The 15,822-nt window shown below is 47.8% G+C and overlaps 2 protein-coding genes and 1 long non-coding RNA gene across 3 annotated transcripts in view; all 3 read left to right on the top strand.

Moving 5' to 3' along the window:
• The first annotated feature begins 340 nt into the window (after positions 1–340).
• On the top strand, positions 341–1,561 carry HES5 (hes family bHLH transcription factor 5). The gene is made up of 3 exons (XM_063176989.1): positions 341–406; positions 751–934; positions 1,296–1,561. Exons 1-3 carry the CDS (start codon positions 341–343, stop codon positions 1,559–1,561), a joined length of 516 nt encoding a protein of 171 aa, XP_063033059.1.
• Positions 1,562–9,240: 7,679 nt separating this feature from the next.
• LOC134429722 (uncharacterized) lies at positions 9,241–10,460 on the top strand. The gene is made up of 3 exons (XR_010030639.1): positions 9,241–9,315; positions 9,416–9,552; positions 9,894–10,460. It is a non-coding gene; the product is annotated as an uncharacterized LOC134429722 (long non-coding RNA).
• A 1,400-nt stretch (positions 10,461–11,860) lies between these two features.
• Positions 11,861–15,822, top strand: part of PANK4 (pantothenate kinase 4 (inactive)) — an 18,369-nt gene continuing 14,407 nt past the window's right edge. Inside the window, exons 1-3 of the mRNA XM_063177196.1 lie at positions 11,861–12,020; positions 14,589–14,671; positions 15,165–15,373. Coding sequence (XP_063033266.1) covers positions 11,903–12,020; positions 14,589–14,671; positions 15,165–15,373 — 410 coding nt within the window. The 5' untranslated portion in view covers positions 11,861–11,902. The remainder of the gene's footprint in view (positions 12,021–14,588; positions 14,672–15,164; positions 15,374–15,822) is intronic.

Genomic DNA, 15,822 nt, shown 5'->3' with positions numbered 1-15,822 from the left:
GGCACATGCCAGGCTCGGGGATGCCACTGATGCCAGCCCAACCAGCTGGAGGCTCGGCGCTTTCCCAGCCCCACGCTCCACCAGCAGCGTGGGCAGAAGGTTATTCTCCCCGGGGGCATTGGCAATCAATGTACCATGCACTAATGGATGCTTCCCCCATTGTCCCTGTGCGGGGCTGGATTGGCTGCGGGGCTGTGGGAAACACCGGCCATCCCCACACTCACGTATCTGCCCGGGCTCCCCGGGTATAAATAGAGGGATTTGGGAGCTGCCAGAGCATCTCATCACGCTCGGCACACAGCAGCTGCCTGGGGTCTGTGCCCAGGGCTGAGCGCTCGCAATGGCTCCCAGCAATGCTCTCATGATCCACATGGAGGAGAAGCTGCTGCCAAAGGAAAAGAATAAAGTAAGTAGGGCCCCAGAGGGGGTTGGAAGGGCTGGCCTGCTCGTAGAAAATAAATATAACGTGGGAGAAGAGGTCTGGGGGAGAGCAAATATGTTAAAGAGACATAAGGAGGATTGTATAGATTTTTTAAAAATTAAAACGAGTGGGAAATGGGCAGGCAGCATCACACAGCTCTCCTGCCAAAAATACGCATCGTTGAAGATACCAGAGCATCAGAGGGGAAACTGGGTTAGATCTCAGCAAATCTCTGAAGATCTGCTCCCTCTCCCACAGCTGAGGAATCCAATGGAGGGTCAGGGAGAGGATCCTTTAATCACAGGGCTCTCTCCCTTTGCTTTTTGCAGCTGAGGAAGCCGGTGGTGGAGAAGATGCGCCGGGACCGCATTAACAGCAGCATCGAGCAGCTGAAGCTGCTCCTGGAGAAGGAGTTCCAGAGGCACCAGCCCAACTCCAAGCTGGAGAAAGCCGACATCCTGGAAGTGGCTGTCAGCTACCTGAAGCAGCAGAGCCAGCTGCAGGACCAAAAAGGTGAGAGCAGGGCAGGTATTGCTCACCTGGAGCTGCTCTCTAGCAGATCCAGCCAGGGCAGGGGATGGAGCACCCCGGGCACGTGAAAGTCACTGCACAAATTGTTGATTTGAGCTCCCAGCAGGGTTTCCCTCCCTTTCCCACCTTCCCCCAAAAGTGTGGCTGTGCCCAGCACGTGCCAGGCTCAGGAATGCCACTGATGCCAGGGTCACTGGGTGATGAAGGGTGTTGGGTCGTGCCCCATGTTTTGGTGATGATTTGGTCATGATTTGGTCATGTTTTGGTCATGTTTTGGTCATGATTTGGACATGTTTTGGTCATGATTTTAACCCCCAGCATTTGCTTTTCCTTTCTCTCTCAGGTTTCCTGCACAAGAGCCCAGAGCAGGACTTTAACAGCGGCTACCTGCGGTGCCTCAAGGAGGCCATGCACTTTCTGTCCTACTACGAGCCCAAGAAGGAGACCCAGGTGCAGCTGATCAAGCACTTCTGCAAGGCCCAGCTGGCTGCAGATGCCTCCCACCCTGCAGCTCTGCGCGGCTCCCCCCTGTCTCCCTGTGTGCCCCCCAGAAAACAGCCTGCCCAGAAGAGCCTGCCTGCTGCTCCCACCATCTGGAGACCCTGGTAGAGATGCTGAACTTTATTCCCACGTTTTTGCTCCAAAAAAAAAAAACCAGAGGGACCTGTGGTTTGTTAGTTCCTCTTCGAAGTAGGAAACGTTGCTTTCCAAAGGTGGGAGGAGAGGGGTGGTTATTGTGGTTTTTTTTTTTTTTTTTCTGTCAGCAGAAATGAGGGTCGCTGGGTGGTTTCCCTTCATAGTGAAGGATTTTGGGTGTATCTTGCAGCAAATTTGTTGCTTTTATTGGTGGCTCCTGGCCAAAGGCAGGACCAAGTTCTGTGGTGATTTAGAGAGCAGGTGACCTTTGGTTTCCATCACTGGGCTGTCAGTGGAAATCTTTCTGCTGACTGCCTGGGTCACAGTTCAAGTGCTCCATTGTCTCCTGATAATGTATTGACCTTCCTCCAAGAAGGAGCCCTTCGGAGAATGTGTTTTGTATCATAAAGAGGGGATTGAGCCTTTCCCTTTTGAGTGAAAGATGTCATTAAGAAATGCTGATTCTGCCGAAGCTCCTCTGCTGTTTTTAGTGTCCTTCTTACAGAGAGTTGTGATGATCACAGAGAGCTCTGGGGACAATTCACTTTGTGCTGCTCTCATTTGAGGGATAATTGGTGCCTTTTGTAAAGGAAATACCTCTGCTATACCTTAAGGAAAAGGGGAAGGAAGGAAGGGAGGGAGGGAGGCAATAAGTACTTTATAATCATTCACTGAGCACTGCTAAGGAGCTTAAAAAGCTTTTATAAAGTTGTGATGTATTCATCCTGTGTGATGTTCAACCTGCATGTCTTCGCTGTACAGTACAATAAAAATGGTCTTAGTCATTAATGCTTTGCTTTGGGATGATTAAAAGGGCTGGCACTGCTGGGGTGGGGAAGCATCACGAGGTGTCAGATCTGAGCCCTTCACTCCAATACATGAATAATGTACATGAATAATGTACATGAATAATGTACATGAATTACACCTGGGAAATCCCTTTGGCAGAGCTGGATCTCAGATCCTGTGAGGAAGCAACCTCTGGAAAAATTATCAAAAAATCAAAATGGAAGTGAAATTGAAGTGGGGTGCTGAAAAGTGGCAACTTTTCAGATTTAACAGCGACCTATTGAGCCTCCAACAAATCACTGATTCCAATGCCAACTTCATTTCCCCCACTAATTTTTCCACCAAGCAGAGATCAGCCTTGTGCTTTCTGCCTGTGCAAATTTCCCAATAACTTCCAAAGGGTTTGGCACCTGCCTCAGCTTGGGGGATCTTTGAAGCAACCTGAACTAATTTTGCTGGTTTAATTTTATGACACAAATTCTGTTAGGCTCCCTTTACTGAAGTGAAATTAGCCCACATCTGGCTAAAAGTATAATTAGGAGAGGCTGAGGAAGCATTTCCTCTCCTAAATTATTTCCTTTTATTTTACCTTCTCTCCAAAATAAATCTGCACAAATAATCGTTTCACAAAAGGATTTTCTAAACACAGTAATTCACTGGTTTGGGTTTATGATAGGGTACCCTCTCCTTCTTTCAGAGATACAGGAACAGCACAAAACACAAATTTTGGTCAAAAATCCAACTTTCCTCAGACTCCCTGGGAAAGCTGCCCTTGAAAATCTGCATTTCAAGGTTTGAAACTCAGGGTTTGCTCCCAAACAAAAGCAAACACTCAATACCCGATCTTGTCAAAAGTAACCTGGGATCTGCTCAGCTGACAGATCAAACTGCATCCAACACTGAGCCTGCCCAGTCCTCGCTGGCTTTGTGGTGAAATCCTCTGTTAACCACACAGAAATGCCCCAAAAAACAAACAGGGATGTGCTGCTCTGCCTCATTTTGGGCCGTGGATCATTTTGGTTTCGTTAGGAAAATTAATCCACAAACACCAGAGGTTTATGACCAAAAAGGAGACAGAGGAGCCTCTCTCTTTATTCAAATAAAGCCAAAAATGACCCCTCTGTCTCCTTTTTGGACATAAACCTCTGGTGTTTGTGGATTAATTTTCCTAACAGTTCTATTTCTGCGCAGGCTGGTTGAGTGCTCTCCAAGGTGGGGGTTTGGTACAGGTCTCTACCAGTGCTCCAGATTCATTCTTCCTAATGAGCTGCTAAATAATTCACAAGAGATATTTTTGGGTTGCTTAGCGAGCTTGAAGAAGTCACTCCAACCTCTGTGTGCTCAACTTGTCCTTGCCAATTAGCACAGGCTCCTGCACTCCAGCAAACTCCAGCTGTTGTCCATGCCTGGGGGGATTTAAATCAAGCCTAATTAGGGCATTTTGGGGGAATTCAGGCTCAGCCCAGCCTGAGGTGCGCTGCTGGAACCACAGCCACACGTGGCTGCTCTTCTAGGGATAGGAATCCATCCAAGGAACCAGGTGTGAGGGTCACAGCTCTGCAGGTTGGGTGAAAAATGAGTGTGAGGCAGAGAAACATTAAATTTCTCCTTCCTGGGCACTGGGAAGGGACCAAACCCCACGGGAAAAGCTGCTTTTTGTGGTCCAAGTGGTGCAGGTGTCCCCTTTTGCTTTCCATTGTTAGGAAAATTAATCCACAAACACCAGAGGTTTATGTCCAAAAAGGAGACAGAGGAATCCCTTTTACTTTATTCAAATAAAGGGAGAGGCCATGGGATATCCCCCTGGGATCTCTCTAATTTTTGGAGGACCCAGTCTCCTTTTTATCCCAATTTCCCAGCCACATTTCCCTTCTCTCTTTCCCCATTTCTGAGGTACTTGAGAGGTTCAGACGTCCTGATACACCTGACACCAAAGATTTCCCAAAGATTTCCCTCTAATATACAACCTTCCCTGTTAATTTTTAATTCTTACAGAATTTGGGGGGTTTTCTCCATTTCTGAGGTGCTTGAGAGACACACACTTCCCAAAATGCCCTGATACCAAAGATTTCCCCTCTAATGTATAACCATCCCTTTTAATTTTAAATTCTTACAGAATTTAGGGGTCTTTCCCCATTTCTGAGGTACTTGGGAGGTTCAAACTTCCTGATACACCTGATACCAAAGACTTCCCTCTAATATACAACCCTCTCTTTTAATTTTTAATTCTTACAGAATTTAGGGTTTTTTTTCCCCATTGTTTCTTTCATAGTTCAATGTCTAATTTCATTTCTCAGCAAACCTAAAGTTTTATTTGTAAAAGCAAATATCTTTTCCCATTCGTCAACCGGTGGAATCTTCCCCATTGTTTCTTTCCTCTCCCAGTGCTGGTTTTTATCTACCAGCAGCCCCACAGCTTGTCCATTAAGACAAATCCACCATTCCTCTCACCACCAAGCCCAGCCTTGCCCCCTCTGGGCTTTAATTTACCAATTACCCCCGAGCTAAAAGCCAGACCTCCAACCTGCCCAGCCCCTGCGCACCAAAGGTTATGTTTACAATTTATTAATTATTATCACTTCTCATAATTGAACTCAAAGCCTCTCAGGCCTCCTCCTGCCCCTGGGGTGACTCTCCCCTGCTCCCAACACATTCCCACCCTTAGGGAAAATGTTGTTTATTATGCTGATCCCACAGCTCAGGAATACTCCGCTGACAAAGCCCCTATTAACCTCAGAGTGTGGGCCTGAGTTTCTCGGAGTTTCCCACACTTTCTTCCCTATTTAGGGCATTCAGAGGCCCACAAAGGAAGCGTGCCTCACAACAGCCCACATTAGTGACGCTTTTTTGGCTCCTCATTGTGAGGAGCAGCAATTCCTGTCCCGATGGACCATCTGGAGAGCTCTTTTTCCCAAGGAGCACATTGATCGATCAGTATTATGCCAAGGCCCTTTTAAAACTTGGGAACGTTATGCTCTTTGACACTAAATAGGTGTCTCAAGAGGGGTTGTCAGAAAGATTTTAAACCATTTAAGGGAAGGGGGGAAAAAAAAAACATTTTAAAATCGTAATTATTTCTTTAAAAACGCCGTCAGTGGCATCTGGGAGACAGGCTGGCATGGATGTAGGAAATGGTCTAAAATGAAAATGCTCTGAAATTGGTGTGAGCTATGAGTTGTGTGCTGGTAGCCACAGAGGTATAGGGCACTGCTTTTTAAATCTGAGTGACACAGACAGGGAAATAATGGGTTTGACAAGGAAATTCTGGTCTTGGCAAGGAAATTCTGGGTTTGACAAGGAAATTCTGGGCTTGACAAGGAAATTCTGGGCTTGACAAGGAAATTCTGAGTTTCCAAGCTCTTTGCTGGTAGCCCACCCTCCTCCAGACCTGTTGCTCCATCGCAGCACACTGAGCTCCCCTTGTTAAGAAAATTAATCCACAAACACCACAGATTCATGTCCAAAAAGGAGACAGAGGTGTCCCTTTTTGCTTTATTTGAATAAAGGGAGAGGCCATGGGGCATCCCCTGGGGTCTCTCCAATTTTTGGAGGACACAGGCTCCTTTTTATCCCAATTTCCAGCCACATTTCCCTTCTCTCTTTCCCAATTTCTGAGGTACTTGAGAGGTTCAGACGTCCTGATACCAAAGATTCCCCTCTTAATGTACAACCCTCCCTTTTAATTTTTAATTCTTATGGAATTTAGGGGTCTTTCCCCATTTCTGAGCTACTTGAGAGGTTCAGACTCCCTGATACCAAAGATTCCCCTCTTAATGTACAAACCTCCCATTTCATTTTTAATTCTTATGGAATTCAGGGGCTTTTCTTCCCCATCGCTTCTTTCACCTCTCAATGTCTAACTTAATTTATCAGCAAACCTAAAGTTGATTTGTAAAAGCAAATACCCTTTTCCATCCATCAATCAGTGGAATCCTTCCCATTGTTTCTTTTATTTCTCAGTTTTATCTACCACAGCTGGTTTGGAAAGACAAATCCACCATTCCTCTCAAAAATTAAAAGTTGAATCCATGCATGTGCTTGTGCTGTTGCTGCAGAGGGAAGTGAGGAATGGGATTTTCTGGATCCCATCCTGGGATTTCTTTTGGATCCCTCCGGGGATGAAGGGACAGCAGGGGATGGGGAGGAAGGAGGATGCTGGACATGGGAGGATGCTGGCAGAGGGGAGGGAAGCTCTGACCCAATTTCCAGCGCTGGAAATATGAAATGAGCGGGTTTGAGGAATGCCACGCTGTCCCCAGCACAACGCTCCGAAGGGCTGGGGGTGATTAAAGGCTGATCCCTTCCTGCAGATGGTGCTGCGGGCGGGGGACTCTCCCCAGGACCCTCCCAGGCACACTTCCATTGTCGGGCAGCAAAATGGGAAATCCTGGCAGCCCCCTCCATCCGCTGGGGATGCTGAGCCAGGCGCACAGCAGCCCTCTGCTCCCAAACACCCCCAAATTCCGGAGTTTTTCTGTATTTTTCATGATATTTTCTGTATTTTCCGTTATATTTTCTGAAAATTCCATGATGTTTTCTGAAAAATACCTTTGCCGGGATTTCTTCTCCTGGGAAGCTGAGAAGGCTCAGAGAGAAATGAAAACAATAATTATCTCGTTGCTTCTCGTGTTTTTGCTGCTTTGGAACATGGTCTAGAGATGGTTTAGCAACAGGTGCATGTTTGATTGGTTCCAGAGGGGAACCTGTGGGATTGCTGTGAGCTGAGGAACAACGCCAGGATTAATTCCCTTAACACTTTTAATTTTTAACATTTTTGGGTTTAACTTTTTTTTTTTTTTTGACTCAGAGATGGGGTAACTGAGAGGTGTTTTAAAAATTTTTATTCCATTTTTAGTCTTATTAGAAGGGTGAGATGCTACAGATATTATAATTTGTTATAATAATTTATAAAATTATAATAATAGAATTTATAAAATTGTAATATCATTTATTAAAATGCAATAATATTTTGTTATAATATTAGAAGTTAGCTATTTTTTAATTACAACACACTTTAAGTCTTTCTTAGCCTATTAGCTTTAAATACCTTAAAATTAATAATCTGAAATTATCCCTCATAAGTCCTACAACAATACACCTTTCATCATTCTATTTATCTAAAATATCTAATCTTACTTACAAAACCATCCTCAAAAACTTATTTCTAATTCACTTTCTCTCTCAACAACGTTTATCCTATCCTATTCTATGACATTTATAAATTAATATTTCCTATCTCAAAATTTATATACAAATACAAGCTACATAAACCTTCTATCAAATTTTAAGAATTTTCTACAAATCCATTTCCCACACCTGCAGCCAGGGATAGCCCCAGCACCAAGGAATACTGCAGATTACTGCAGGAATACTGCAGATTACAAGCTGACAAAATAATTCAGTGAGCTGATTTTGAATGGGACTCATGGTGTTCAGTTATGGTTTTTGACAACCATCAAACCATTTTGATAACCAAGAATTAAAACTGTTGTGCCCTAAGTGATCCATCTAAACATAAAGTGTCTTTGGGCTGGGAAGGGAACACACCTGGCTTGTGGAAATTGTGGGAAAGGCTTTAAAATCTTCAGGTTAATAATTAAAAGTACAGGATCACCTTTAGCAGAATTATATCCTTTTATTCACCAGTGTGATGGGACACTTTGCTATCCAGGTATCCACAGACACAGGTTTGGCCAGGGGAGGGATGCTCTGATTGTTAAATCAGAGGTTTCCTGTCTGATTTTGAAAGGCAGACACAAGAAATAAGCAGGGTTTCCATCAATGTTGTAAGAAACAGGTGTTCAAAAACAGCGTGAGGCCTCCCACGCCTGACAGATCCTGAACACGACTGAGTTTGTACTGGGTTGTGCTGGAAGGGGGCAGCAAACCTGAGCTGGCAGCCTAAAACAGCCTGGAAAAAAAATAATAAATATTGCCCCAAGGCATCTCCAATCCAGGATCCTGCCTGGTCCTTTCTCCTTCATTGCAGAGAAATCCCAAAACTGAGCAGAGCCACAGGAGGGCCTCACACCTGTGGAACAACCTGAAAAATGGGATAATAGAGCAAAATGACAGTCAGGAATTGACTTTTTGCTCCCTCTCAGTTGTCTGTAAATGGGAAATATATTTAGGTGGAGGCTCAGGAACAGCGAGGCATTTACAAAGTGGCATAAAATTAAACAGGACGTGTTTGGGAAAGACATCACAATCACGACATGCCACACGTAGGAAAGCCCAGATTACCCAAACAAAAGCAAGGAAGAGCTCTGGGTATAACTTACAGAGGGACTTTCAGCAGTACACAGGAAAATATTCCAAGCTAACTGTTTGAAGGGCTCTCCCCTCGATTTTAGCCTTAAAATTATCTGGTACTGTATTCATCTAAGCACGGTTTAATGTCAATGAAAGGGTTTAGCCCCTCTAATTCTGCATCTTTCCCTTTTCAGCCTCTCTTTGGGGCGCAGAGCATTATCTCCTCCTGGGGATCAGTGCTCTGTGCCTCATTTCAGCCCAGCCTGGGAAAAGGCAGCACATTGAGCTGTGGCAGCTCCCGACATCAGGCAGAAGCCGGATGATAAAGACGGGCAACGCTTTCCCACGTTCCCTGCCCAGCTCCGCGATGCCAAAGCCCATTGTGTGCCCCGCTCCCCGGCCCACCTGCTCCTCTGGGAGCGGGGTATTATCCCCAGGCGATTCACAGCCAATTTGCCATGCCGTAATGGATGCTTTCCCATTGTCCCGGGCACGCACGGATTGGCTGCAGACTGTGGGAAACCGCGGCTCTCTCCGGACCTAGGCTTTGTAATGCGGCTGCCGGGTATAAATAGGGCAGATCCCGGCTGCTTTCCGCACTCCGAGCTGGGAGCAGCCCTTGGGATAACGCTGCTCTGTCCCTGGACGTCTGTCCCAAGCCAGGACAGCATCCCGTGGCCCGGAGGGTGAGTACCTGAGAAGGGAAGGGACACAAATGTGCGGGGCTGGGGGAACCTCGCTGCTCACCTGCCCTCACCTGCCCTCACCTTCCCTTCTGTGTTACAGCTCGGCAACCTCGGGTGGGATTTACAGCAGCCGGAACTGTCTGGAGAAGGGATTTCAGAGGGACCGGCCCAGCTCTGAGAGGGAAAAAGGAGAAATCGTGGGAGGAATGGCTGTGAGCGAGCTGGGATATGGGTGAGGTGAGTGCTGCCCATCCCATCCCACCCAATCCCATTGATCCCATCCCACCCAATCCCATTGATCCCATCCTATCCCATCCCATCGATCCCATCCCATCCCATCGATCCCATCCCATCCCATCCCATCGATCCCATCCCATCCCATCGATCCCATCCCACTGATCCCATCCCATCCTATCCCATTGATCCCATCCTATCCCATTGATCCCATCCTATCCCATCAATCCCATCCCACCCGACTGATCCCACCCCACTGATCCCATCCCCTATCCCTCTCACTCCCTTTTCCTTTAGGAAAAGCGTCTCCCCGTGTAACATTTCCTCCTCTCCCGCCCTTGCAGCCCATTCCAGGAGCCCTCAGCAGGATAATCCCGATGGGCTCCTCTGCAATTCCCATCCCTCCATCCCATGGAGAAGCTGAGCTGCCACTCCTGGAGGTGGCAGGTGGCACTTGGGGACTCTGCCTCTTCCTCCAGCACTGCAGTGATGCCACAGCCTCGGGACGCGCCAGCATTTCCCAATTCTGTGATTTTTGGACTTTTCCGTATTTCAGAGGAGCCCATGACTTGCTGTACAAGTCACCCTTGCTCCTCTCACGAGTAGGGAAGAATGTTTCCCCTTTTTTGAGCAGGTCATTGCTCTCCTCCCCTTCTCCCTGAGGGACTGCAGCCATCCCGTGGCGTGGAGAGAAAGTTGTTCTGAGGGAATGAATGTGAGCTGGATCCTCCTGCTGGGAGGGCTTGGCTGCTCTCAACCTCTGTGAGGTTGTCCCTGTACCTCTGCTGGGAATGCTGTAACCCTGGGATGGTCAGAATTCCCAGTTTTCCTCTCTCATTTTCCTCCCAGGGCATCCACGCCTGGAATGTGTCTCACGGGACACATTGGGGAATCTGGCCTTCCCATGGCGCCACGAGGGGTTCTATAATATTTATAATATTTATAATCGATAATATTTATAATCTATAACATTTATAGTGTGTACTGAGCACGCTCTGAGAATGGTTAAACCATAGCGCAAAACTGTGTAGAGGAAATTCCTCGGGATGTCTTGCTCACGAGCCAGGGCTGTTTGTGAGGTTCAGGATGTGTGTGTGTGCCTTTTGTAAAGGCAGGAGCTCGTTTTTGTGTCCTTATAGGACTGGAAGTTACAGCTGTGCTGTCCATTGTAAAAGAAATATTTATTTAAGTCTTTCATGAAAGGCAGGTGTATAAATTATATTTAATTTTTGGTACCCTTTTGCCAGGGGAAAATGGGAATTTGTTACTGTCCTTGGAGGATGTTATGATGTGTTCTGTGCAAGCTGCACCAATGTATGACCTGTGCCAGAGTTGTCTTGAACATCAGAAGTTGCAGAAACTTTTAAAGGTCAAAAATAAATAAAAATCTGGTTAATCAAAACAAAGTAATTCTTTTTTTTTTTAAGTAGTTTTTACAGCTGGTTTCCCTGTGGTCAACTGACACGAGACAGATTCCAGTGAAAGCAGAGATATTCATATTTAACACCAAATTTCCCATCAGGACCTCTGCAATGCTGTTTTCCACAGCTCGGGAATATCAAACCCCAGCTCTCTCAATGTGAGACAAAAATAACAGCACGCCCGAGCAGCCAATTCTCTGGGAATTCAGAGCAAGAAAGGTCACTGCGAGGGTGACAAAAATCATGGAATGGTTTGGTTGGGAGGCACCTTAAATATCACCTAACTCCAACCCTTTGTGACAGGCAGGGACACCAAACACAGAAAGTACTTTTATTTAATTTAAATAAAGTTTTCCAGGGCACAAATTCACATTCCTGGGGATGTATCCGGGTCATAAATCACCTGGAAACACGCGGGGGGTTAAAATTCAGGGGTTTGGCTAGAGGGGACACGCCAAACCAGGGGCTGCTCCGTGTATCGGTCTCTCCCCGTCCCCGGGGGTCTCCTCGCCCCTTCCCTGGGGTCCCCCTTCAATTTCCCCCGGGGGTCTCTCCGCCCTTTTCCCCCTCAGTTTTCCCCGGGGATCTCTTTGCCCTCGCCGAGAGTTTCATTCCAATTTCCACCCCTGGAGTCTCAGGGACCCCTCCCCGGCGTGTTCCCCGCGGGGTCTCCCCCTGTTCCACCCCCGTTCTCCCCGGGGTCTCACCGACCCCTCCCCGATATTTGCCCCCATTCTCCCCCCGTCCCCTCCCGGCTTTTCCGCCCCCTCACGGCGGACTCCCTCAGGCCACGCCCCCCCACCGGTGGGCGGGGCCAGCGCGCTCTCCCCTCCTGATTCTCCCGCGCCTCCGCTCGTTCGTATGCAGATTTATGCGCATACATTTGCATGCCGATGAGGCCGGGGTGAGGGAGGGAGCGGGTCGCGTTCAAAATGGCGGAGCGGGGCGGGCGCGGCAGCGGTCACGGCAGCCTGGACAAGAGCATCACCCTCCCGCCCGACGAGATCTTCCGCAATCTGGAGAACGCCAAGCGCTTCGCCATAGACATCGGTAACCGGGCGGGGGAGGCCTGCGGGGAGGGGCGGCGGCGGGGAACGGGCGGCGGCTGCAGCCCCGGTGAGGGGGCCCGCGGTGGGCCGGGCCGGGCGCGCGCGGGGCACGCTGGGAAATGTAGTCCCCCACGAAACGCGGGCCAGCGCGAGTGGGCGCGGACTCACTACAGCTCCCGGCGGGTTGCGCGGTATGGGGGGCGGCGCAGGGCACGACGGGAATTGTAGTCCTGCTGCCGGGTACCGGCGCGGCGGGGGCGAGCAGCGGCACTACAAATCCCGGCGGGCCCCGCGCGGGTAACGGGCCGCGGGGAGCCGGGCGGGGTGGCCCGGTCGGGGCTGCCCTTGGCGGCCAAGGGGGAACGGGGGAGAGCTCGGAGGGCTCGGCCGGACCGGCCGGGGGGCGGCGGGGCTGGGGAACATCGGCTGCACCCCCTCAGAGCGCGCCGGGCCCTGCCCCAGTGCGCCAGGCCCGAGTGCGGAGCCCCTCAGCCGCCCCCCGGCCCAGGCCGCGGCCCGCGGGATGCTGCGGGCGCTCCTCCGGCTCCCAGAACCGGCCTGGAAGAAGCAAAAAGAGCCGGGGACGGCGGCTGTGGCATTGCCTGGGCAGGGCAGGGTGTCGGGGTCTGTCATTGCTGCCTCAATCACCCCCAAACCACCCGCTGCCCTGTGCGTACATCCGAGCAGCCAACATTGGCGATTTCGCTATGCGGGACAGGGTGACACACGGGGCAGGGTGACACTTGTCAGGGTGACACCTGTCAGGGTGACACCTGTCAGGGTGACACAGGGAGCTGTGCAGGGACAGGCTGAGTTTCTTCCCAGTTCCTCCCGTGCAGGGATCAGCAGTGGTTCTGCGGACACCCGCTAAGCCACAAGTGCCGTTTCACGCATTTTCCTTTTTACTGCCTCAAGATCAGCAGAAGTTTTTAGGAGAAAAGCCAGAGAAAAGAAAAGCAAGCTGTTATTGCTCAGGTGAACACTGCTCTGTGTGCTGGAGACTCAGGGAGAGCAGGAATAAAACCTGCACCATAATAGAAAATGTTGTTGTGTCACTTCAGCCCCTCGGGAGCTGCTGGTTCCACGCCTGTGAAAATAACAGCTGGAGCTGGCCCTTTGTGCGGGTCAGCTCGGAATTAGAGTCCTGGGATTAGTTATAAAACCTAGTTACATGTCTCAGCTGGTGTTCTGAATGGATTTAAGTCTTTAAAAACTGGGAGAGCAAGGGGATAACGCACAGAGCCGTGGCTCTGCATCCCGTGGGGCCGGTGGGGAATTCCTGCAGCACCTGTGTCATTGTGGGTGTAAAGAAAGTGACATTCCAACACTGAGCCTCAGCTTGGAGCTGTGGAGGGAAACTTTCCCATAAAAGCTGTGCCAGCCCTCACCTTTTAGCAGAACAGACCGTGGGTTTTGTTTACCAGAAACTTCAAAGCAGTGCCTGGGACACTGAAATCAGATCCAAGGTCAGGGGAGCTTTATTGCTTTTGTCAATGTAGGTTTCTGTCCATGGTCACTCTACATTGACCTCACTTAAATTTTCCTGGAGTGAACTGCCTGTTTTTCTCCTACAGGTTGCAAATATTTTCCTAACAAAAATGTTTGAGCATTGTGGAAGAGCTGACAGTGTCTTTCACCTCTGCTGCTTCATTTCTTGGTTTTTATTAGGCAGCAGAGTGCAGTGCCACTGAACTTAGCCATTATTTAGGATCTGACATTGCCAGGTTTTTATTTACTTTCAGGACTTTAATGTTAACCCAGTAGTGGATCACAGTTACCCTCAGACCTGGAGCACTGTGCTGGAAAACATTGAAGTTATTCAGTGTAACCCCAGAAATCCACTTCTGCAGGCCAGATGCCAAGACAGGGCGAGGGGTTGAACTCTTTTTCAAGGGGAGAGTTGAAAGTTTGAAAGTTTTATTGCCATGAGCAGACTGCAGGCCTGAAGGGGGTGATGAGGCTGCTCTGCTCAGACTTGCACGTTGCTAACATCTCCACTTTTGTGTGCTTGAGAAACAGCACTCTGAGCATTCTTTACCCCAAAGCCAAGATGAGTCTTGCAAAATAATTACTCAGTACAGAGGGTCATTTTCTAACCAGCCAGGAGTTTGCAGATTTGTCCCTAAAAGCAGGGTGAGAATGTTATTTAGGTGTTGTTCTGAAATACTCTGTGCACATGAGGGGCGTTGCTCAGTGGTGCCAAACCAGCTGAGAAAATCCTGGTACAGATTTGGGGGGTTTCATAAAGTTCCCAAACAATTTGAATAACAGCAGTACATGTTATTAGCCTGGCTAATTGAGAATTTCCACTGCTCATCCTCGACCCACATCAGTCAGGCACAAACTGAATTTATGGAGCTTTTCCCTCCTGTGATGCTCTGGGGGTTAAGCAGGCCAAGAAGTTCCTCAGCAAAGAATTCTTTCTGCAGGGATTCTTTCTGCATTCCCATTAATTTTCTCTGGCTTTACCTGAGGAAACCTGGAGAACCAAGAGCTGACATAAACACAAATTCTATTGTTTGCTCCAAGGTGAGGCATTAATCATAACTTGTCATCTCTTTATGAACAGGTGGTTCATTAACCAAGCTGGCTTATTACTCAACTGTACAGCACAAAGTGGCAAGAGTGAGATCCTTTGATCATTCTGGAAAGGTGAGAATTCCATCAGGGATTGACTCACAGGAGTGAGATTCTGGACTGGCTAGAACAGAAATTATATCCAAACCCATCTAATAACTTGCTTATATAAAACTTTCTGAGAAGTGTTTGTATTGCCAGTTTGTATTGCCAGGTACTATTTATATTCAATTTTATTATTTATATTTAATTGATTAAAATACTTATTTTAATAAATATTTAATAAGACAGTAAGTGTGGTACTTTTGTTAAAAATCCCTGCTCCTGTGCAGAAATAAGTTTCCTCATGCAGAGGGATTTCCTGCACGTCAGCTACATGGGAGAATTGATTATCTCAGCTTAAGGAGAATTAAGAGCTGTGAAACTCTATTCTTCTTTGCCACAGCTTGAGGTGTTATGTTTAATGGCATTAACACAGTTTCAAGGGCAAGAAAAGCACAAGTATTGATGTTCAGTAGTTCAGCATTTAACCTTGATGTTCTCTAAGAAATCCTTTTCTCTTTTGAAGGACATAGACAATGAACCTTTGTATGAAATATCTGTCCAGGAGGAGATCACAGCTCGACTTCACTTCATTAAATTTGAAAACACTTACATTGAAACCTGCCTAGATTTCATCAAAGACCATCTTGTCAATACAGAGACAAAAGTCATCAAAGCCACAGGTGGTGGTGCCTATAAATTCAAAGACCTTATTGAGAAGAAGCTGGGGTTGAAGTAAGTGGAACTGCTTTTTCTTCTGTGAGGAATTAACTTACACCTACTCCTAAAGCTTTTGTCATTCTCCTGGGCATGCTCAGGGGGAATTCATGTGACAGTCATTTATTGTACAGCTCCTACCTAAATTTCATACAAAGGCCTGCAGGAGAACAAAGGGCAGCCCCATGAGCTTACAGCCTCATGAATTTACTGTTCAAGCACCATTATCAAACACCAAATCCTAAAAAGTTGACACTGAAATCTGCCTAGATGTCACCAAAGGCCATCTTATCTATATAGAGACAAAAGCCATCAAAGCCACAGACGGTGGTGCCTATAAATTCACACTTTCTATGCTGTAAGTGTAGAAAAACATTAATTTACCCCAATATTAACACTGGGGAGAGCTTCAAGGCACCTCTGCTGTGATCTGTGTAGGAGATTCCTCAACCCCTGAGGGCCTGTGC

This window comes from Melospiza melodia, chromosome 26, assembly GCF_035770615.1.
Source record: "Melospiza melodia melodia isolate bMelMel2 chromosome 26, bMelMel2.pri, whole genome shotgun sequence".
NCBI classification, from domain to species: domain Eukaryota; kingdom Metazoa; phylum Chordata; class Aves; order Passeriformes; family Passerellidae; genus Melospiza; species Melospiza melodia.
Note: the sequence above shows the minus strand (reverse complement) of the source record. Positions and strands in the feature narration are given on the sequence as shown.